At 48.3% G+C, this 23314-nt stretch overlaps 1 protein-coding gene across 1 annotated transcript in view; it reads left to right on the top strand.

Annotated features, from left to right (window-relative positions):
• The window catches only part of CRTC1 (CREB regulated transcription coactivator 1), a 41370-nt gene extending 21435 nt beyond the window's left edge, over positions 1 to 19935 (top strand). The window contains exons 3-14 of the mRNA XM_082297778.1: positions 107 to 261; positions 1280 to 1333; positions 2103 to 2197; positions 3503 to 3588; positions 3966 to 4009; positions 4282 to 4502; positions 6580 to 6713; positions 7591 to 7842; positions 9818 to 9919; positions 14852 to 14938; positions 16257 to 16437; positions 17546 to 19935. Of these exons, the coding sequence (XP_082153904.1) occupies positions 107 to 261; positions 1280 to 1333; positions 2103 to 2197; positions 3503 to 3588; positions 3966 to 4009; positions 4282 to 4502; positions 6580 to 6713; positions 7591 to 7842; positions 9818 to 9919; positions 14852 to 14938; positions 16257 to 16437; positions 17546 to 17757 (1623 nt within the window). The 3' untranslated portion in view covers positions 17758 to 19935. The remainder of the gene's footprint in view (positions 1 to 106; positions 262 to 1279; positions 1334 to 2102; positions 2198 to 3502; positions 3589 to 3965; positions 4010 to 4281; positions 4503 to 6579; positions 6714 to 7590; positions 7843 to 9817; positions 9920 to 14851; positions 14939 to 16256; positions 16438 to 17545) is intronic.
• Positions 19936 to 23314: the final 3379 nt, after the last annotated feature.

Genomic DNA, 23314 nt, shown 5'->3' with positions numbered 1-23314 from the left:
TCTGGAGTCTGATTCCTTAGAATAACCCAGCCTGGCACAGGTGTGAGGAGGCTCTGGGCAGGCTGTGGAGGTGTTTCCCTGTGGATAATCCCTGTGTCTCTCCCAGACTCCGTTCCAGTCGTCGGCGCTGGACACGAGCAGGACCACGCGGCACCACGGGCTGGTGGACAGAGTGTACCGGGACCGGAACCGCCTGGGCTCCCCCCACCGCCGGCCCCTCTCCGTGGATAAGCACGGCAGGCAGATATCCTTGGGAGCAGGGCTTGGAGCAGCAGCACTGCTTTCCTTTTGCACAGTTCCCTTCTCCTTCCCTCCTCACCTGGCAGCGGAGTCGCTTCCCAGCTCCGTGTCACTGCTTGTCCCGAGCTGTGATCTAATCCCTAAATAGCCGCTGTCTGTAAAGTAAGAGTTCACCTTTCCGTAGCTTTCTGTGGGAATAATGATCCATGTGGAGCTGAGGGATGCTTGGATGGGTTGGTGACAGCCAGCAGGGCTTCACTCAGGGCAGAGGTGCCCCATAAATTTGGTGGCCTTCTCTGATGGGGTTACTGCCATCAGCAGCGGGGCTCGTGGGAGACATTAGCACTGTCCCATGGGATATCCTTTGTCTAAACTGGGTTTGATGGTTGGACACTCAGTGGATCAGGAGCAGGCTGGATGGATGTGTCCAAAGAGTTGTGGTCAATGGCTCAATGTCCAAGTGGATACTGGTGATGAGTGCTGTCCTCAGGGGTTGGTTTGGGCACATTTAATGGTGACATGGACAGTAGGACTGGTGCACCCTCACTGCCAGCTCTGGATCCTTCAATTCCAGCCCAAACCACTCCATGATTCCCTGAAAGGTCAGGGCTGACTTGGGGAAATGGAGTTTCCCTCAGAGCTGAGCAAACCCAGCCCAGGATTATCCTTTGCAGCTCCTCGTGCATTTCAGTGCAGGTTGATTCACCTGTTTGGCGTTTGGGAACAGGAACGAGCTGAGCATTTCTGACAGGTTTAAAATCAGATGGGATTGATGGGGCTGGAGGGGATGTGTGACAGGGGGTGGAGGGACCAGGGCTGCTTAGGGAGGAGCTAAATCCATGGAAAAGGAGGAAGATTTTTTACTGCTCAAATATTACAACAATCCAGGTAATATTTTGTGTTGAGTGTCATTTTAAAGTTCCCCATAGAGAATCTGTGAGTTTAGTGGTTCTGACAGCATCATTGGAATTATTCTTGGGAAGAGATTTCCTGCTTGAGTGGGAAGCATTGCTGCCTTAACCCTGGCCCACGTGGACAGCTGCCCCTATGGCACCGTGTACCTGTCACCTCCGTCGGACACGAGCTGGAGAAGGTGGGTGCCACCATCCTGGGGGGTTTGGGGCTGTTCCCTGACACTGCAGCACTTCCAGCTGCAGTGGAATGGTTGCAAATTGTGCCTTTTTAAATTCAGAAATGGAGTTTTTAATTCTATTCGTGCTTGTTTTAGTTGAGCTTTAAAATGAAGGTGTGTCAGCAAGTGTCGTCCTTTTAAATCTTGCCAGATGTTCCCAGGCATATCCCAAAATTACTGAGTTATAAAAGACTTGGATTTTTCTCTGGGTGCAGAAACTCTGCTGGGCTGGGAATGTTCCAATGGGAAGGAACACAAAGTTTTCGAGGGTGGCCACACTCACAAAGTTCATCATGAGATGTGTTGGCCATGAAAATTCCCATCTCCACAACATCCTGAACCATTCCTTTTCCTCCCTCCCAACCAGGAAGGTTTGTTCTTCAACCACCACAATAACCAAAGTATGGCTAAACATCTTAAAAATGGCATTATTTGATCGTGTTTAATCTGAACAAAGCAGATAAAACTCTGTTCTTACAAGGGCAACCAATTTATCCTGTGTTCCTCTCAGTCCCATTATTGAAACAATTGCTCTTCAAACTTGAACTAATTTGTTCTGCAAATTGATTGTTTCACAAGGAAAGTCTGCCTGCTTTATGCCACATATAGATTTTTGGGGTTTAATGCAGAATATTGAGGTTTTACTGAGTTGTTGCTTTTATCTGAGAGGAAGATTCTTTTATTTAGTGAAGCTGACAATAAAAATGTTGTGGTTTTTGCTTTCTCTCAGGACGAATTCTGATTCTGCCTTGCACCAGAGCACCATGACTCCAGCTCAGCAGGAGTCCTTTTCAGGAGGGTCACAGGACATGCAGCAGAAAAGAGGTGAGCAAAGAAAAGGGTAAAAAGATTTATAACAATGGAATGCCCATGGATTGGGCTCCATCTCTTTGTAAAATTCAGGAGTGCTGACACTTCCTGCATCCTGTGACACAACAGTTGGATCATACTCACCTTTCTGGGTGCTGAAATCCAGGAAAAATGACACAAAACTAAGGGAGAACATTTTCCTGAGCCCTAAATTTTGTCATTCTTGCCCTGGAGAGGATCCTCTGGGCTGGTGGGACTCTGGTGTTGAGTTCTCAGCACTCCCAGAGGTCTGGAGGAACTTCAGGAGCAGTGTGGAGTTCCCAGCATTTCCATCAGGGACACTGGAGATCGGGAAGGAGCAAAGGCTTCGTGCCGTGTTTATTTATGGCCTGAGGATCCCCAGGGAGCCTCCCCTGGGAGGAGGCAGCGCTTCCAAACATCCCCGGAGCAATTCCAAGCTGGAGCAGCTCCGGCACCCACAGTTCTGGTGCCCTCTGCTGGGCCCTGTGCCTGCTCCAGCTCGGGAAAAACGGGAAGCACGGCTGGGGTTGATGATCTCCTAAAGGTCTTTTCCAGCCTTAATATTCCCTGATCCTAAGAAAAACTCGTAAAATTTAATCCTTCAACAAGCACCCAGAGATTAAGAACGGACAGCACAACCCTTGGACACATCTGTGCTGTTCTGCAGCTCTTCCATGTGCTCCTGGAGCTGGAAAACCTTGGGAAATGCTCATCCTAACCAGGATCCCATAAATACGGATTTACACTCATCGGTGTGAAATGTTTTCATTGATTCATCTCTCTCTGGGCTTTTTTTTTTTTTGTTTCTTTGTCACCTTGCAGTTGTTGAACAAAGAAATGTCCTTGGGCTATGGGGAAGTAGCAGCTTTGTGGTGTTTCTCCATGCCAGGGAGGATGGATTGGACTTTCCCCATTGGAATTGTCCTCTTGGAAGCCCTTTAGGTGTTCAGGGTGGACATCACTTGTGCAAAGTGCAAAAGATGGGGCAAACCAGATCCCAAATAAACCCTTCCATGGACGTCTGAGCAGAATAAACTGGAGGCCAGAAGTTTGGAAAGTATTATTTGGGTGGTTTTTTTAAAAGTCTCACTGATTTAATTAATTAATGAAATACAATTTCAGTCTGGCTTCTGGTACCTTGGTTTTTTAAATAATAGAGCGCAGTTGTTTCATCCTCCTTGATAATTTAAACTTAATAAGAATTTTTCAAAGGTTAAACTTCCAATCTGAAAATGTCTCGGTGAGAAACTGAATATTATTGATTATTAATGATTCCTTTTGATCTCCTTGGTTTTTTAGTTTTATTGCTGACTGTCCCTGGAATGGAGGAAACCACCTCTGATGCAGACAAAACCCTCTCTAAGCAAGGCTGGGACACTAAAAAGGTGGGAATTGCACATTTCAAAGTGTGGAGGTTTTGTTTTCTGAACATATTTAGATAAATGCATGCTTTAATTTCTGTCAGGATTAACAAACTACTTGAAGAGATTGGAGATTAAATGTTTTGTTTAAAAACAAAAAATGAACAATAAATTAGAAAGGATTTTATGTGTGTGTGAATGCACAGGTTTGATTATATGAGGAGAAACTCCTGAAATTTAAGATTTGTTGGGCCAATAAAGCAAAAAAAGATAAATATCTTTTTAAGAGCTCCCAGATCTTACATTGAAATGATTAAATTAAACTTACTAATTGAAATATCTCCTAGGCAATACCCTCCAGCAGCATCTTTGCCTTTAAATCTCTCTTCCTTCTATTTTAGACTGGGTCATCGAGACCTAAATCCTGTGAAGTTCCAGGAATCAAGTAAGTTTTCAGCAATTTTTATTTGAAGAACACTGAGATCTTGAAGAAAAAATGTCATGTATTGAATATCCTTGAATATCCTCTTACATTGGAATTTTCTGGAAAGGCTCTAGATACAAACCAATACCCTCTATGAGGGTCAGAAATACAAAATCCATCAAAAATACCTTCTTGATGAAATTTTCTTCTTAAATACATTTTAAAAAGCTTTGTCCAGACTGAAATAATAATTAATTGTGGTTTTTTTTCCCCCTCCCTTCCCCCAAATTTAGCATCTTCCCATCAGCTGACCAGGAGAACACTACAGCCTTGATTCCTGCCACGCACAACACGGGCGGCTCCCTGCCGGACCTGACCAACATCCACTTCCCGTCCCCCCTGCCCACGCCGCTGGACCCCGAGGAATCCACATTCCCAGCCCTGAGCAGTTCCAACAGCACTGGCAACCTCGCTGCCAACCTGACTCACCTGGGCATCAGCACTGCCAGCCAGGGTGAGGGCACAGCGCGAGGTCACCTCCCTGCAATTATGGAATTTATGGAATGTTGTTGTTTCTGAGAGGGAATTTGGCGTCACTGTCGATGGATTTTCCTTTGTGTTGTATGTACAAAGAAGATGAGACACTTATATTTAGTTACAGGACATTTATCTCATGGTCTTGATGCCCAAATCTGCTTTTTTGGGATTTGTTTGGGGATATTTTTTTTTTTAGTGTTTATTTTTATTTATTTATTTTTTAATGTGCAAGACTGGAGTTCCTCTCTTGGAATTCCTCATGCTGAACCCCAACATCCCTTGTGTTATGGGAATATCTCCAGCAGCCCTTTTATTTCCATTCCTTTAGAACAGCAATTTTTAAAATGTGAGGATCCTTTTGGAGTCTGTTACTAATTAATACTGCAATTATTGATTGCTATTTTTTAAGTAATTTCACTGATACTCAAATAATTATGGTTGGGGGTTGATTTGTTTTTTTTTATTGTCAGTGACAGTTGCAGTCTGTTGATTCCTAGAATAGAAATGAGGATTTGTATCCAAAAATACAAATATATTTCCTGTGCTGGGCAGGATTCCCTTTCCCACGTCTCCTGGATTGGGAAAAGGAAATTACTGTAATCAGGTTGATGTGACTGAGCAGGTGAGTTTGGGGAGCAAGAAAAGGATTTAACCATTTGAGGACAGAGTGGGGCAGCACTTTCAGCATCCTTGGAAGAGTTTTTTGGTCTCCAAAGTTTTGGGGATGGCTTTAGAAATTCGGATTTAAGCCACAGTGGATCTCCACATTTTTTTCCCCGTAATAAGCAAAGTAAATGATACAAACCCCAACTGGTGAGTCTGTAATGCTTTGAAAACATTCCCTGATCTATCAAAGGCAGAACAAATTAAAGATACACTCCCTGACTGTATTCCTGCTTCTCTCTGGAGATTATCCCACAGTTTCTCCATTGCCACACTTAGTGTTTGGTGCTTTTCAAACCGATTTTTCCAACCTTTCCTTGCTGCTCTTCAGCAGAAAACCTCCATGAAGGCTTCTGATCGCTGTGCCCTGCTCAGGGATGTCACAGAATTCCCTGAGGGGAGCTGGGGAAGCCACCTCCTGCCAGGTCCCAGGACGTTGGTGCCCGGAGGGTGTCGGGTCCCTCCCGCACGTCCCGGGAGCCGCTGCTGGGTTTGCAAACACGGCCGGGGCTGTGTTGGGAACCTGCCTGGCCTGAGCCACTTTTCCTGCTGGCTCCTTGGCAGCCTGGCCTTCCTGGCTCCCTGGCAGCCTGCCTGGAAGCCCTGAGCCTTTGCCAAGTGCCTGGGAGCTCGCAGGCTCCCGTGAATTGCTGCTCTCTGGCAGCTCCGGGGGAACAGCTCACTCTCGCTTGGCCTCACATCCCTTCCCAGGGTGACTCGGTTCCTCTGGGGTGAAGCAGAAGAGAGGGGAGGTTTCTAAACTCCCAGATTTTTTTGGCTTGATCTGAACAAAATGACAATATTTGAGTTGTTTATCCCTACCCCCTGCTGGGTTGTGGCTCTTGGGAGTGTGGTGGATATTTCCTGCACTGGTGTGCCATTAAAAATGGAGCTCTTCCTGTGTAACCAGTTTGGCTTCTGCTTTTTCCATTAAAGAGGTGTTTGTTTTTACAATACCTCAAGTGCCCTCTGATAAGCCTGGTTCCAGGATCTCTTATCTCATTCCCAGAGTTGGAGCCCAAACAAACAGAGCAGAACCTGCTTTTCCTGGGCCTGGCGAGTGCAGGTGTGCGAGGACAGTGCCTGCGGTGTCTGGAACTGCTGAGGCTGCTCTGCCTCTTCCAATTCCTCATCCTGGGCACCAACCTGACCAACCGTGCCTGGGTTTGAGCCAGGACAAACCACAGGGCTCTTCCTCTCATCCTGATGCTCTTCAACCTGACAAAATTAATTACAAATCACCTAACGAGCTCCCGCCCGGTCGGCCGAGGCGCCTCCAGTGTTGTCAGCTCAGGCCACTCGTTTTTCCTGCTTTAGGGAATTATTTTGGGTACAAATATCACCAAGGCCTTGCTGTGTCCCTGCTGAAGGTGGTTTGTTATTCCTGGCAGGAATGACGACGACACCGGCCCCGTCCCAGCACCGCCAGCCCAGCGTCAGCCCCCTGTCCTTGGGCGCGGACTCGCGGCGACCTCAGTCCCAGCAAATGTCCCCCACGCTGTCCCCGCTCTCACCCATCACTCAGGTAGGAACTCACAGGGGAATCCAAGTTTTCTAATCACAGGTTCATTGTTTTAATCTGCTTAGGCTGGAAGTTCGGCTCAAAGAGCCACAGGGAAGGGTTAGGTGGGATATTGGGAAGGGATTCCTCCCTGGGAGGGTGGGGAGGGGCTGGGATGGAATTCCCAGAGAAGCTGTGGCTGTCCCTGGATCCCTGGAAGTGTCCAAGGCCGGGTTGGATGGGGCTTGGAGCAACCTGGGATAGTGGAAAGTGTCCCTGCCATGGGACAAGATGAGCTTTCAGGTCCCTTCCAATGCAAACCATCCCATGGTTCCATGAACTTCATCTCTTGTTCTGTAATTTCCTCCTTTAAAGGTGTTCCTTAATTCGGAGCCTTAAAAAGGGAGAGGTTTGTAGAAGTTACAGGTTTTACTTCCTCTTTTCTAGAACTGTGATAAAAACCATCTCTTAGACCACATTTTTTCTGTGATGTCCCAAAGTGAGCTGTGAAATTCGAAAGCCGTTTCTCTAGTTCGTGAGAGAAGCTCAATTATCTTTTAAAATTGATTTTACAAGTGCAACTCTGTGACTGCCCAGGTTGGTGATTTCTGACCTCAAGATTTAACTGGGTTTTAAAGGATTGGTCTATACACTGGAGGTGATGTTGAATCTTTGGAAATACAGAATTACAGAATCCCAGGATGGTTTGGGTTGGAAGGAACCTTAAACCTCATCCAATCCACCCCCGCCATGGGCAGAAACTTTTTCCTTTAGAGCAGCTTCTTGACTTTTTAACCTTTAGGTGCCATTTTTAAAACACAAACCAAGCCTGACTCAATTTCCTTGGTGTGAAGTGCTTGAGCACCCTGGGAATTCCCTGATTCTGCTCCTTCTTTTCCAGGCCGTGGCTATGGATGCATTGTCCCTGGAGCAGCAGCTCCCCCCGTATCCCTTTTTCACCCAGACCAGCTCCCAGCAGCAGCAGCAGGCACCAGTGGCCAGTTCCCTGCCCCAGACCCCCCCTCTGCTGCAGAGCTCGGGGCTGCAGAGGGGCCCCCAGCTCCCCCCTCTCTCCGTCACGGTACCTTCCACCATCCCCCAGTCACCTCCAGGGAGCCAGAGCCAGCCCTCCATGGGGATAGACATCAACTCGGTGAGTTTGGGAAGGGCTTTCCTTGGGAAAGCTGGGAACGTGCAGTGTAGGGTGGGAAATGAGCTTGGACAACCCCGTGAGAAGGAGAATTTTAGGGAAGCTGAAGTAAACTTAGGATGGTTTTGGTTGAATGCACCTTGAAGTGTTTTGTAGAGGAAAAATTGACATTAAATTTTGTCCTGGGTTTGATTAGGCCCAGCTTAAATCTGTCAGCATTTATTGGGGTGTTTTCAGGGTGTCCGGTGTCCCCCAGCACATCAGGATAGTGACTGGGGGAGCTCCCAGAGCCTTGAGAGAGAATCCAACTACAACAAGCATTTTCCAGTCAAAATACCACCTGGAAAATTTATTTTCCAGAAGTTGTCAAGAACCAGGTATTTTCTGCAGTTTCTCTCCTCAGAACCCTTTTATTTTGAGGAATTTTGGAGCATCTATTCCAAAATGGATTTTGTGGCTGCCTCCAGTGGCCAGAAGAATTGGAGTGAGGATTTATGGACAGGTCCCTTTTCCTGCTTGTTTTACCACAGTCTGTTAGGAAATGTTCTGTCTCAGCAGCTGAAAATCCCAACTCAGGGATGCCAGGCCAGGCAGGGAGGGATGTCCCAGCTCCCCCTGCTCCTTCTGCCCCCGTAGGGTCCTGGTTGTCCCACCTGTGGTGTCCTGGCAGCGCTGTAGTGACAGGAATGGCTTTGGGAATGAGAAGAAATAATTTCTATTGATCTGCCCTCGGTTGTGGATAAAATTTTTAACAGTTTGTGCTCCTTGAGAGCAGCTGCTTCCCTTGCAGGATGGGAAGGGGAAGAGGGAAGGACAATCCAGCAGTGGAAAGGATCCCACCCCACTCAAAATGTGTCCCTGTTTTGATTCTAATCCTCATGTAGCACCAGTACAGACAATTCTGATCTCATCCTTTGCTTTCTGTGTTGCTTTCCTCATCCTAAACCTCTTTATGACCTGAACTTTTAGGCTGCTGTGCTTATCTTCTAAAGCAACTGAAGTAATTCCTAAATAAACAGATTTAAAGCCACTTTGTCAAAAAGCCTCTGGAGCTGTCACAGCCTCGCTGGCAACTTTTACACAGGTTTTGTGAGGCAGAAGTGAAATTTAATTTGTAGTTTGGGTGGCTGCTGACAGGGTGGAAGTGGCAATGCAGAGCAAAAAGGGAAATTTTCTTGGGATTTACAGAATTTGGGGTCAAAATTTGGTAGTGCAGAGTTCTCCCACACTGCAAACCTGATTACATTCACTGGATTGCAGGTTCTCCTCAATCATCCCTTAATTTCTAAAGGAAGTAAAAGGAGAAGAGCTGGGCTACTCTTTATGTTAATTAGTACAACATTATTCAAATACCGCTGATATTATTAATTTGTTTCGAACGAGGGGGGAAAAAAGCGAAATCTTTGAAAATAACTTCTCAAGACACCTGGGAAGAGTGTAAAAATCACAGATATAAACCTGCAAAACACAGTGTGAATTCCCAGAGGGTGTCTGCTCCATGTCCTGGGCTGCAGTGGAGTTTGGGGCTGTGTGGTGACAGGTTTGTACCCCAGGTTTATCAGCTGGGTGTTATCAGCTGCACCTCAGTGCTGATAACCCAGCTGGAGGCAGAGCAGGATCCCAGTGAACACAGATGTGGGGCTGGCACTTGAACTGAAGCATGAATGACATTCTTTTTGAATTATTCCCAGCTTCCAAGACTTCTTTGCCCTAAATCCTTGGCTGACCTGATTTTTTTTTAATATATTTTGAATCGAGCATAAGCGAGAACAGGCAGGAAACGCTCCCAGCTGTGCCTGTCCCTGCTCCGGGGCAGACTCCCAGAGCTCTCCCCCTGTTTTGGGACCTCATTCACACAATCCTGTCTTCCCACACAGAAACTGAAGAGGATGGTTTCTCCCAGCTCCATCACTCCAGAAGTTTGTATTTTCCAAGCCTCCCTCAATGCCATGGTGTTTAATTCTGTGTTGTTCTGTAGGCCTCACTCCAGCAGTACCGCAGTAATGCTGGATCCCCAGCCAACCAGTCTCCCACCTCTCCTGTCTCCAATCAAGGCTTCTCTCCTGGCAGCTCCCCTCAAGTAAGGGACTCTGTGCTTCCACAGGCCTTGCTTCTCGTGTGTGTTTTTAGCTGGATTTCTCCATCACTGCCCCATAGTTGTCTCACTGTGACTCCGTGTGTGCCTCATGCATCACCGACGTCCCATCTCTTCTGCCCTTCCATCCACTCCCACAGGGTTTCAGGAGCTGCTGAATTGCCTTTTTTAGTGAGCAGAGAATCACAGAATCAGCCTGCTGGTTGAACACTTGGGGTGGTGTTTGTTTGGTGGGCAGAACCTCCAGGAAGAACCCTTTCAATTCCCAGGATCCCAGGGGAGCTGATGGAGGTGAAGTTGGGAGGGCAAGGAAGGGGGAATTTCAGGGCCTCCTGCAGCAGGAAATCTCCTGGGGCACTAAACATTTAAATATTTACGCTAAATATCCCAAACTGATTTAGATCAGGACGGTTTTTATGTGGGAACACGCCCTGTGAGAGAAAACACTGGAGAAAATGCTCTTAAGATGAGCAGCTTGTGGCTGGCAGGGAATGGGTTCCCAGCACACTCCCTTGCATGCCAGCTGCTTTTCCTTGCTCTGCGTGTATCTCCTCACACATCCACGTGTCCTGGATGGAAATCACAACTGAGGAGAGTGTGTGATCCTCTGAAGGGGGATTTTTACCTGCCAGCAGCAAGAAATGAAAAAGGAGCAGACTTTGAGGGTGCCCCAGTGTAAGAAAGTGCATTTTCAGTGCCTGATGCTGCTGAAAGAGCCCCAGCTGGCTGCTCTAGAGAATCCCACCTGGAGAAAAGAAGTGCAGGGAATTCTTCCAGAGCATCACAAGAGTCTGCAAATCCATTTTCTGTTTCACCACTGAACGTTGAAGGCTATAAGGAGGGTCCTTTCTAAATAAGGGCTGCCCCTTCATGGTTCCCAGGCAGGAGCTCTAGGTCCCCTTCATTAGCCAGGTCATGGTAAGCTCAGCCCTGGATCCAAGTGGCAGGAATTGTCTGGATTTCCTTAACCCTGGCTTAATTGCTTCTTAACCTCTCTCTCTTCTGCCTGCTTCTGTGAGTTCTGCTGTGCTCTGTGTGCCTCCAGAAACCAGCACTGTCCCCTAGAGCAGAGCTTGCTGCAGACTCTCACTTCTCACTGGGCAGCACATCCAAATTTAGGTTTTACGTTGATTTTTTCCCCCTTTGATTTCTTGATTACTCTGGCTTGGTTTTGTCCCCAGACTTGTTGCCACTGGTCAGTCCCAAGGACCAGAGTGCAGCAAGTGGAGCACACCCTGGGCTATGATTTTTCCTGCTGGTTTTGTCCTGTAAAAACTTTCTCAGGTTCTGCTCTGTTTGAGAGGGACACCACAGCACTGAGTGGAAGGAAGAGGATTTTTTAATGCTGCTTTTTGTAGTATTGGCCTCTTAAACACCCACAGAATTCCTTAGTTTTGCTGAATTAAAACTGAGGTGGATTTGTTGCCCCTGGGAATGACCCAAAAGCTGGTGGTGGTCACAAATGTGAAACGCAGAGAGAAGAAAAACCAGTTTGGAGGGGAGATTGAGGTTGGTTGTGAAGATGGGGCAGCTCCAGGCAGCAGAATCCCTTAATCTGCCCCGAGTGAAGGCAGATCCCTTCCAACAGCAGAATATTCCACTGTGGAACAGCCTGGCACTGATGAGTGGGATGCAGTGGGTGTGACCAGGCAGGTGCCTCCACGTGCTCCTCTTTCCCCCATGGATTTGGGGTTTCATCCTCCGAGTGCCAAAGGACATTCCTTAAACCACAAACCTGGGCTTTGATTTGTGTCCCACACGGTTCATTCACCACAGGTTCTTCTCCATGCCCCACCTCTCCCAACCCCTCTGCTCCCGTGTCCCAGCCGTGTGTGTGTGTCCCACCAGTCCTCCCTGTCCCCACAGGGGTGGGAAAGCTCTGCCTGCCCCCCCAGCTCTGTGTTTGCATGGCTTCCACCCCCAGTGCCTTGGCTGCTTCCCTGCTCTCATCCCTGGCATCCTGTTCCAGTTAGACAGAAATATTCCTGCTCCAGTGGCTCTGACCTGGAGAACCTGGTAGGTATTTTTAGATGGATCATTCCAGCCAGGGATTTGTGCTTCGGGGTTGGTTTTTCTTCACAGTCGCTCCATGAACCCCAGAAGATGCTCTGGTGACTTTGCAATGGTTCTGGAGATGGTGTTTGCACAGTGTTGTTCCTGCAGTTGTTGATAAATGATTCCAAGGCTCTGAAGTGTTGAAGGAATGACATTTCCAGTGGGTTTCCTTTGGGAATTCCAGTGCTTGCAGCTGTAGGAACCAGCACCCTTCACAGGAGGAGCAAACCCAGGCTGGCTTTGGGTAGGAGGCTCTGAGCTGGACTTGCACAAGCACATTCTGCTCTCCTTGATTATCTCTCACGTTCCCCAAAGTTTTTGGGATGGAAACAGTGCTTAGTGAAACACAGAGATTTTAGGGATTGTCCTCATTTTGGGAATTGTTCTGCCACTCCCATTCTGTGGAATGAATGACAGGAGTTCAAGGGAAAAAATACCTCGATCCTCTTTGGAGCTCTCGAATAGCAGTTGGGTTTTAGTGCTGGTTTTGCTTCCCATCGAGTCTGTGTCATCCCAAAATTCAGATTTTCCTTAGAAATGGTTATAAACCATAGATTGGTCTGGAATTAGGTTGGATCCAGTGATCCCTGAGGTCTTTTCCAACCTCACTGATGCAGTGATCACCCAGAGCTGACCCTGTTCCTGCCTCTCGGCTGGGAATCGTCTCCTGATCCACTTGCTTGAGTGAGCTCTGGATTCTGCCTCCAGTTTTTTAGGAGCAGCAGATGGAGCAGGTTGGATAATGTGGAGCTGGAGTAGTTGATCAAAGCCTGACAGGGCAGCAAATCAGGTCTCAGTGGTTAAAAAACCCCCAAATTTTCTTTAAATTGCTCTAAGGGGTGCTTTGCTTTTCTCTTACCAGTATCTTATCAGTGGCTCTTGTGGTGTTTGATCCCTCCTGGTGTTTGATCCCTCCTGGTGTTTGATCCTTTCTTTCCAGGGATCCAGCAGCCTCCAGAGTGTTGATGACCAGGTGATAAATTGGAAAAGTGGCTCCAGTTCCAGCCCTTTCCCAGTTGTGGCTGCACATGGAGCAGGGATGTCAGGGATTGTTGGGTGGTCTGCCTGTGACAGACCATAAATGCCTGGGAAAGTGAATCCCAAATCTCTTTTCCAAGTGCATCCAAACCATCCCTGCTCCGAGCAGTTCTGGGATCAACCAGGATCTGCTCAGCCAGGATTTTGGAGGAGGAGTTCCAGCCATGGAGTCTCAGGCTGGGAATTCCTCCCTTGATCCACATTCATCCCAAATCATCCCTATAAATCAACCCCCATCCCAGGGGTCTGGCTGGAAGTGGGGAGGTTTTTAAGGAATATCTTGGTGCTTCTTTCCTGGTAATCCCCTCATGGAAGGACAATTTAGGTGGTTTTTGAATTATTTTTTAATACAGGGTATTTTTTTGAGGGTCTAAAATCTGTGCCTGTTTTGATTCTTCTTAAGCTTTTCCTGAATTTCCCATGCTTAGGTTTTTAAGGAGGAAATTTGTAGCCTTCTGCTTTTGCCATCTGGATAAACCAGCAACTGAATTTTGTTTTCCAAGATTGAGACAATCACTCCATGGAAATTGTCTTCTATAGATGTTCTCTTTGTTAGTTAATAGTGTTTTTTTCAGCAGGAATATCAGGATTTGGGAATTTTAAATCAGGAGTGATGTTGCTGATTTTTGTCTGGCATTTTTTTGGGGCAGAATTAAAACATGGACCTGAAATTCTTGATAAATGATGGAGAATAACCGAGGGAGGGGACAGTAATTTAGCAAGGCTGAGGAATTCCTCCTGGAATTCTTCACTGGGCTTCCCCCTGACCTTTCCTGCTCTGCAGTTCCCATGGAATGACTTTAAACCAGGAATTTCGCCATTTGAGGCTGCAGAACAGCCAGAACAGCCCCTCCCGCCTCATTTGTGAACACAGAATTCCAAAAGGAGCAGAAATGCAGCTCTGTTGTCCCTCCCCGTGTTTCCCAGCGCAGTGTCCGTGTCCATAAATCCCAGTTTTCCGTGTTGTCCGTGCTCTGGGAGAAGCCTGTGGGGTTCTGTGGTGTCCCTGTGCCCTGGGGCGATTCCCAGCGGCTCCGTGTGGATCCTGTGGGTCCCGAGGGATTCCCTCCTGCTCCGTGTGGATCCTGTGGGATCCCCTGGGCCCTGTGGGATTCCCTCATGCTCTGTGGAGATTGTTGGGGATCGCCTGGGCCCTGTGGGATTCCCTCATGCTCTGTGTGGATCCTGTGGGATCCCCTGGGCCTTGTGGGATTCCCTCATGCTCTGTGTGGATCCTGTGGCTCCCAAGAGGTTTCCTCCTGCTCTGTGGAGATCCTGTGGGATCCCCTGGGCTCTGTGGGATTCCCTCCTGCTCCATGTGTATCCCCTGGGCCCTGTGGGATTCCCTCCTGTTCTGTGTGGATCCCCTGGGCTCTGTGGGATTCCCTCCTGTTCTGTGTGGATCCTGTGGGATCCCCTGGGCCCTGTGGGATTCCCTCCTGCTCCGTGTGGATCCCCTGGGCTCTGTGGGATTCCCTCCTGTTCTGTGTGGATCCCCTGGGCTCTGTGGGATTCCCTCATGCTCTGTGTGGGTCCTGTGGGATCCCCTGGGCTCTGTGGGATTCCCTCCTGCTCCGTGTGGATCCCCTGGGCTCTGTGGGATTCCCTCCTGCTCCATGTGGATCCCCTGGGCTCTGTGGGATTCCCTCCTGCTCCGTGTGGATCCCCTGGGATCCTGTGGGATCCTCTGTGCCCTGGAGGACTCGTGCGGGCCCCGGGCGATTCCCGCCCGCTCCGTGCGGATTTCTCTGGAATTCCCGGTGCCGGGAGAGCCGGGGGAGGAATTTGGGATTTTGCACCATAAAGCCTCTGTTTTGTTTTCAGCATTCTTCCATGCTGGGCAGTGTTTTTGGGGACTCCTATTATGAGCAGCAGATGACAGCTAGGCAGGCTAATGCCCTCTCCCACCAGGTGAGCAAATTCATCTCGGGCCTGGCTCGGCCTCTCCCACATCAAATTAATGGCAATTAATTCCCAGTTAATTTTCTGTCACGTCCCCGTTCTGTCCATGTAGAGTTTTCCTTCTTTTTGTTTGTGTTACTCAGCAGTTTCTTGTTTTGTTTGTTTTTTTCCCCCTCCTCACTCTCTGTCCTCCCACTCCCACGTAGGTGTTTAAAATGTTCTGCCAAAAAAAAAAAAAGGGAAAGCAATTAAAAAATAATAATAATAATAATGAAGCTTTTAAAAGTGAAAATAATGTCAGGCAGCTTTGAAAAGGGAAAAGAGTGAAAAGAAAATGTTAAAGCAGTGAAAATCAGCTTGAAAAAGGAAACATAAGGTAGTTTGGAAGAGGAAAAATAGTGAGAATTTTTAAATGGAAATGAGCTTTAAAAGGGAAAAATAATGAAATTTGAAAGAGGAAAAATACTGAAAAGAAATTTTAAAATAACGAAAATTCATTTTAAGAAGGAAAAATAAGGAGAAGGAATAAGGAGAAGTAATGACAACTTTAAAAGGGATAAGCAATAAAATTTGAAAGGAAAAAGAATGAAAATATATTTTAAAATAATGAGAATGAGCTTTGAAAAGACATTTTTTAAATAATGAAAAGAAATTTTTAAAATAATGAATTTTTTTAAATAATGCAAATTTTGCAAATCAAAATAATGAAATTAAATTCTAAAATGACAAACCAAAATCTTTAAAACAATGAAAATAAATTGGACAAAATATAAAACACTGAAAAAAATTTAAAATTAAACATCATGGAAATACATTGAAAAATTAAAATCATTAAATATTTCAAGCTCCACATTTGTGGCTAGAATTGCAGTTGGGAAGGAGTCAGTTGTAGGTGATTGACTCCAGAGTTTGGGAATAATCCATGGCTGGTTTTATTTGGGAATAGTCAGAGCCTCCCTTGGTTTGGCCGACCAGAGCACGGATTCATTAAATTATGGAACGCTTAAACCAGGAATGTGTCCAGAGAGGGAATTCTGGTGGGCAGAGACCTCAGGGCGAGCCTGAACTCCCTTTCTTTTCCTTTAAAACCTCCCTTTTCTTTCGTTCTCCTGATTCCCACGGCCCAGTTTGATTTGTGCATCCTCCTCCCCCTCCTCTGAATTGGGCAGGAAATATCCCGGGAAGCTCAGGGCCAACAGCCCCTCTTTGAGCACCAAAGCTAAAGATGAATTTGTTTGCCTGTCTCTCGTCCCGTCCTCGAGCCGTGTCCGTTGTCCCCCTGTCCTTCCCGAGGCTGGGATTTAACAATTCCCGTGTTGCTCTGCAGCTGGAGCAGTTCAACATGATCGAGAACGCCATCAGCTCCAACAGCCTGTACAGCCCCTGCTCCACCCTCAACTACTCCCAGGCTGCCATGATGGGACTGACGGGCAGCCACGGCAGCCTGCAGGACTCGCAGCAGCTCAACTACTCCAGCCACGGCAACATCCCCAACATCATCCTGACAGGTAACTCCAGCCTGGGAATGCCGTTCCCAGGGGGGCACCGGGCCCTGTGGTGTTGGTGGCAGAGGGAAGGGGTTGTCCTGCTCCTCACCTGGGGCACCTCGGGAGATCTGAAGCTGTTGGAGTGTCCAAAGTTGGGATTCAGGGATGGGAAAAGCTCTGACACTCAGGAGGAGACTGAGGGAGACTCCGTGGGTTCTGTAGCTCCTCGCGTGGGGCAGCTCCGATCTCTGGGAGCAGGGACAGGACCCAGGGAGCAGCTGGAGCTGTGTCAGGGGGTTGGGATGGAGAGCAGGGAAAGGTTCTTTCCCCCTGAGGGTGCTGGGCACTGCCCAGGCTCCCCAGGGAATGGTCCTGGCCCTGAGGCTTCCAGAGCTCCAGGAGCCTTTGGACACCACTCTGGGACAGGGCGGGATTGTTGGGGTGTCGGTGCAGGGCCAGGAGCTGCATCCCATGATCCTTGTGAGTCCCTCCCAGCTCAGGATATTCCATGATCCCGGCCTTGGGGTTTCTCTCTGTTGAGCCAAGAAAGGAAAAGGGGATTGTTGCTGTTGAGGGGTTTGTTCACCTGAGCCGCGGTGCCAGTCCAGGTGTGTCCCAGTGTCCCCCTCACCTGGAATCCCAGCACACAGGTAGAGCACCAGTTTTCCTATGGACTTTCCCTGGCTCTGAATTCCCTGGATCCTCTGCCGCAGTGAGGAGAAGCTGTGAGAGCCAAACTCCTTCCTCTGCTCAGCCCGAGCTGGCCAGCAAAGGGTTGGAGTGTCACATATGGTGGCCAGTCTGGTCACAGCAGGATTTTGGAAACAATCTCTGCCCAGGGATACTGTGGCTGCAGCCAGGGATTGCTGGTGGGAATGCTGGGAATGGAGGTTATTCCTCCTAAAGCTGAGGGAGAGAAAAGGGACTCAAGTGACACCAAACATCCAGACACGAATTTCGGGTTGCATTTGGTGGTTTGGAGATGCTGAGAGGAACCTGAAATCTGGAGGAGGATGGATGTTATTTACCTGAGAGCTCCATAAATGTTCCCAGGGTTTTTGGGAGCTGTTTGATGACTTCCAGACCGGTGTTTGTCCGAGTGACCCCCTGTGTGTTCTTCTCCCCGCAGTGACAGGAGAATCCCCCCCCAGCTTATCAAAAGAACTGACCAGCTCCTTGGCGGGAGTGGGGGACGTCAGCTTCGACACGGATTCCCAGTTCCCTCTGGATGAACTCAAAATTGACCCTTTGACCTTGGATGGACTGCACATGCTCAACGACCCCGACATGGTCCTCACCGACCCCGCCACAGAGGACACGTTCCGGATGGACCGGCTGTGACTCCGGCCGGGCTCTTGCGGAGGATCCATCCCGGAGGATCCGTCCCGGAGGATCCATCCCGGAGGATCCGTCCCGGAGGATCCATCCCGGAGGATCAGCCGGAGCAGCTGCTCCGTGTCCCCCTGTACAATGAGTAACCACAGCTTGTTGTTCTGAGCTTGCCGCGCTGCCGAGCCCCCGTCCCCGTGGCGCCCAGCGATGTCACCCCCGAGCCGCTCGTTGCCGTCCAGCAGTAAGGAGTTTCCCGGTTTTCCAGTTTTCCGTTGGCCTTTTCCTCTCCAGAGCCCCCCTTTCCCCCACCAAAGCCCCGGCGGGACGCTGTCCGTGTCTCTTTGCACTAGAGAAGGGGTTTGGGCAGCTGAGGAAGGGCAGGAGATGCTGGCAAACACCGAAATTTGGGGCTGGAGGGGCGAGCCCCGGCTGTGCCCCCTCCTCTCTCCCAGATTGGGAAGCAAATCCCTGCATTGCCACCCCCTGGAATTGTGACTGTGCTTTGTGACACTGTTCCTCCCTCGAGGTGTCCCCAGGTGTGTCCCCAACCTCTTGTCCCTCCCTCCTTTCCCAGCAATCCCGGCAAAGCGGAGCCGCTGCCGGCCACCAATCCCAAAAATCCACTTTAAACACTATTTTTTTTCCAAGCTTTTTATGTTTGGTTTTGTTTGGTTGGTTTTTTTTTAAATATATATGTAATATATATCTATTTCTATATATGGCTACATATATAGAGAGCATTTCTGAGCACACATGAAAGTTCTATAATTCATTACTTGATTAGACAGAGGATCAGAACATCTTAAAGCAGCTAAAAAAAAATAGAGACTAACCTGCATAATCCTAATTTTTACTTTGTGAGAGATTCCTGGGCAACAGGAAGGGCATTTCCATAGCAATGCCAGGCTCGTAGAATCATGATTTTTTAATTTTTTTATTCTTATTCATTACTTATTCTGTTACTTATTTATGACTTTTTTGTTTTTGTCGTTGTTGTTGTCATTTCTTTTTTTTTCTTTTTTTATTTAAATATTTGGATATTAGGAAAGTAGCTCAACTACATACAGCCAATGGAAGCACTCTACATAACTCTTGTACAGTACATTTTTTTTGTGGTTTTATTCCAGAAATATATTATATATATTATATATATATAGGTATTTTTAAACTAACTGGAATTTTAAACAGATGTTAAGCAGGAATAAGGGAGCCTAAGGCAAGTTTAGATGTTTTCCTTTGGAATAGGCAAAGTAGAGTGGTTGGAACTTAAAAATTCCTTCATTCACCTGAGGGAAAAAAATCTCTTGCTCCACACAATGACCAGGATTGAATCCTCCAAAATTCTGTTGGATTAAATCGAGAATTGATTGTTCCTGGTGGTCCTGGTGAATATTCTGTGCTGCAAATTAGAAAGATCCCATCCAGATTCCTCACACTGGGAATTGGGGGTTTCTCTGTGGCCGGATCGATGGCGGTTCCCAGATTTCTGGGAATGAGTGAATTTAAAGGGGCTGATATTCCCTGCCCAGGGCACTGATGGAACATCCTCATTCCACTGGGATCTGCACGGGGACAGCATCTCCCAGCACAGGAAAAGGCAGGAATTAATCAGGAATTAACGTGATTTGGAGTCTTATTAACTAATTAAAAATGTGACCCCCGACGGTGAGCTGCCCCTGGAGAGGGAAGCACTTCCATTCCACCCAGGATTGGGAGCAGCCACGTGGATTTCATTCCCCACACCCTCCCTAAAATCCCATTCCAGTTCCCAGTCCACAGCAGCTGTGGTTTGTTCCCCCACAGTTCCCCTTCCCACCCCTTCTGCACCACCTGGATTTGCTTTTTGCCTCCAGACCTGTCCCTTTCTCAGCCCTTCCGAGGAAATCCCAACCCCCAGCACTCCCAGGAAGCTTCTCCTTGTTCCTGCTCGGGAGCGGCGCTGGGCTGCTCTTAACGAGTTCCACCGCAATTAATGAGAGTCCTCCTGCAATTAACGGCCTCTCACTGCCCTCCTGAGTTCTCCTGCTCCTAATGAGTTATACTAAGTTTCTGTGTGCTTCCAGAAATCCGTGGGCTGCCGTGCTGAGATTCCTGCCTGCTCTGCTGAGCGGGAGCGGGCTCGGGATCTCCCCAATCCCGGGGCGTCCGCTCACCTTCCGTGCCATTTGTTGACCATTTGCACTAAAAATGTGGAATTTTTTCTTGGCTTCCCTGTGTCTTTTGGGGTTTTTTTTGGTTATTTTATTTTATTTTACTTTATTTTATTTTATTTTATTTTATTTTATTTTATTTTATTTTATTTTATTTTATTTTATTTTATTTTATCCTTCCCCATGCCCTCCAGAGGTTTCCCCGCATCTCTTGGGAATGTTTTGGGATTTTTTGGCAGGGTTTGAGCCCAGTAGGACACGCTCACTCCTGGTGGCTGCTTGTTTCAGATCCCTCACGCTTTTTCAGTTTAAGGAGGAGATCAAAGGCAGCTCAAACAGGAGGAAACCTGGAAAAACCAGGAGGAATTTGGGCCCCAGGTGACTCGGAGCCCTTTGCTGAAGGTACAGTGTGAGCCCAGAGCGCTTCGTGCAGCTCCCGTAGCTCCGGTGGGAATTCCGTGTCGCTCTCCCGTTGGAATGACTCCCGTGCATGTGGCAATCCTTGTCTGTGATGTATTTTTTTAACACCAGAGTCTCTTCAGAGCGAAGCATCCGAGCAGGAGCTGAGATTCCTCACTGGAGACTCGGACAGGGAGCTGTGGCTCCGGCTCCTTCCTGGTTTTTTAACTCCGTGTGTAAATAAGAGCTCTTTGTTTCTTACACTTGTAAGTCGACCTTGAAAATGGCCTTAATTTCAAATAACACACCTTGGATGCAGCTGTCACAATGAGGGACCATCCAGCTGAGAGAAATCCAGGTTCTGCTCCCTTGGGAGGGGGGAAGGAGCTGGGATGTCCCCGTGGGAATGCTGTGTGTGCCAGGATGGGCTCCAGCTGTGGGCAGGGAAAAGCTGCTTCTCATCCTGACCCTTTGAGATCCAGGGATTCCAGCAGCTCCTGCCTTTCCCTTCCCCAAGGGGAGCCTTTCACGTGGGAGCTGCCCCAGAGGGATTCCCCCCACCCCTTTCTCTCTCCTTAAAATTCCAGTTTTTGTGGCATCAGGCTGATCTGGAAGCAAACACAGAGAAAAGCATGGAGCGGACCCCAAGTGTTCCCAGCACAAATAATCTGCTTTTATTTCAAGTTCAGCACTCCCGTGCTCATTGTGTGGGGGGCTCCCTCCCTGCAGGTGGGAGCAGAAAGGGAGAACAAGAAAAAATCCCAAGGAGAAAATAGTGTTAATTGCCATTATTGCTGAGTTTGAGTTCAGTGGTGTTGAAGCTGTCTGGTGTCTCCAGGGGTGACTGTCCCACCCTCCCTGCTGAGTGACCCCCCCCCCTCCGTGTTTTTATATCCATAACGAATTCATTCCCAAATTCCCAAGCTAGACTGTTGCATTTGCCAATACAATGGGGAAGAACAGGAATAAACCCTCGGTGCATCCAAAACTGTGATTTTTTTCCAGAAGCAAACCCAGCCCTGGTGCTGTGGGGGGGTGGGGGGAGGCTCTTTTCCCTCTTTTCCCTCTTTTCCCTCTTTTCCCTCTTTTCCCTGTACATAGATTTTCCCTCAGCGTTCCCGCCCCGCTGGCTCCGCACCGGCCGCATGCGTGACCCGGGCCTGGCTCCCACGGCTTCTGCATGGCAGGGAGCACTTGCCAGCCGCCCCCCCTGTGCCCCCCTGTCCCCCACACTCGGCCCGGGCTGGGCTCTGCCCCCTGGGCTTAATTTTCATTTTCAAGAGGGGAAAACGTTTCCAGAAACAGCCGCGGAATCGGTTCGGGAATTGTTCGTTCCTTGCGTGTTCCACGACCTCCTCGGAGGTTTCATGAATTCTTTGGTTAATCCATTTTTAAGAGTGCTCATGGATGAGCCTTCAGCTCAGAGGAGGTTGGGTTTGATGATCCTGGAGGTCTTTTCCAGCCTTGGTTTGGTTGTTCCTTTCCAACCTTGATTCCATAATTCTCTTCCACCCTTAATTTGGTGATTCTTTTCCAACCTTGATTCAGGTTCTTTTCCCACCTCGATTCAGTGATTCTTTTGCAGCTCTGATTCAGTGGCTCTTTCCCAACCTCAGTTCCATGATTCCAAGAGCAAAAGCTGCCCCAAGTTCACCTAAAAGCAGCTCCTGAGAATGTCCAAAACCACTTAAATTTCCCTCAAAACCGAACTCTCGGTCCTAAAAACTTGGATCAACAATTAAGGAAAGACCCTGGAAACCCCCTCTGGACCCGAAGGAAGCAGGAAGGCCCCTCCTCCCCCCGTAGATCCCGACCTTGGCTGTTTTTTTCGGGAGAAACCCCAAAACCAGCGCGTTTATTCCTCGGAGCAACGGCCCCCCCGTCACTGTGATGGCAATGTGAAAGCGCAGGTAGCCTTTGTTACGTGTGTCTGTCCTTTTTAAAAAACAACCAGGAAAACAACAAAAAAAAAAAACCACCCCAAAAAACCTCCCTCCCTCTTAGAATTAAACTTTGTAGTGTTCCTGTTCTTTGTATTTTGAGTTGCATCTTATTTATACGGCGCAGTGTAGGCATGGATTGCATGTCGGTTTTCTATGCGGGCACCACGACATTCTGACTGTGTATTATAAATCATTTTTACCTTTTTAAACAGGAAAAAAAAAAAAAACACCCAACAAAACAAAACAACAACAAAAAAAATAACAACACAACAAAATCATTGTGTGGAATTTCTATACTGCAAAGCCAAACACTACATGGAGTCCTCTCTTGGTTTGTGTTATTTATTTTCCGAGGCGGTCGGGGCGGGCGGGGGGCGGGCGGAGCCGTGTGTGCGTTGCCTTATGTGGGCTTGACCAATTTTATCAAAATAAAGGCCTAAAGGGGTAAAATCCGCTGGCTCTTTTCTTCAGGGGGTGTAGGGATGGGATGGGAAAGCGTGGGGAAAAAAAGGGAGAGAATCCCAAACGCAGCTGGGCCGTGTGGGAATTAATTGTGGGAGTAAAGAGCAGAGGTTTGAGTTCGAATCCTACAATTCCAGCCCTGCAATCCTGGAATATCCCTTGTTAAAGGGACCCACAGGGATCCTCATCCCAGGACACCCCAAGGACCCCATGATCCCGGAATAGCTGGGGTTGGAAGGGCCCTCTGGAGATCCCCCAGTGCAACCCCTGCCCACCCAGAGCAGGGACACAGGAGCGTGTCCAGGTGGGTTTGGGATGTCCCCAGGGCCTCCCTGGAGCTGTTCCAGGCTCTGCCACCTCCATGGAAAGTTCTCCCCATGTGGAGGTGGAACTTCCACCCCGTGCTTGGGAGCGTTGTCCGAACACTCTGGAGCCGTGGTGGCCTTGGGGACAGGGACAGGCAGCTCTGAGGGACTGGCTGTGCTGGTGGCTTCAGGTCAGGCCTAAAATCGTTGGATTTTAACGTCCTTTGGGTCAAGTTTTGGTGTTTTCCTTCATTCCGTGTGCTGGTGAGTTGGGATGGAGCCACCTTGGAGCTGGGAATTGGACATG

Source organism: Coloeus monedula, assembly GCF_965178545.1.
Source record: "Coloeus monedula genome assembly, chromosome: 27".
Lineage (NCBI taxonomy): Eukaryota > Metazoa > Chordata > Aves > Passeriformes > Corvidae > Coloeus > Coloeus monedula.
The sequence above is the reverse complement of the archived record's forward strand: the minus strand, read 5'-3'. Positions and strand labels throughout refer to the sequence as shown.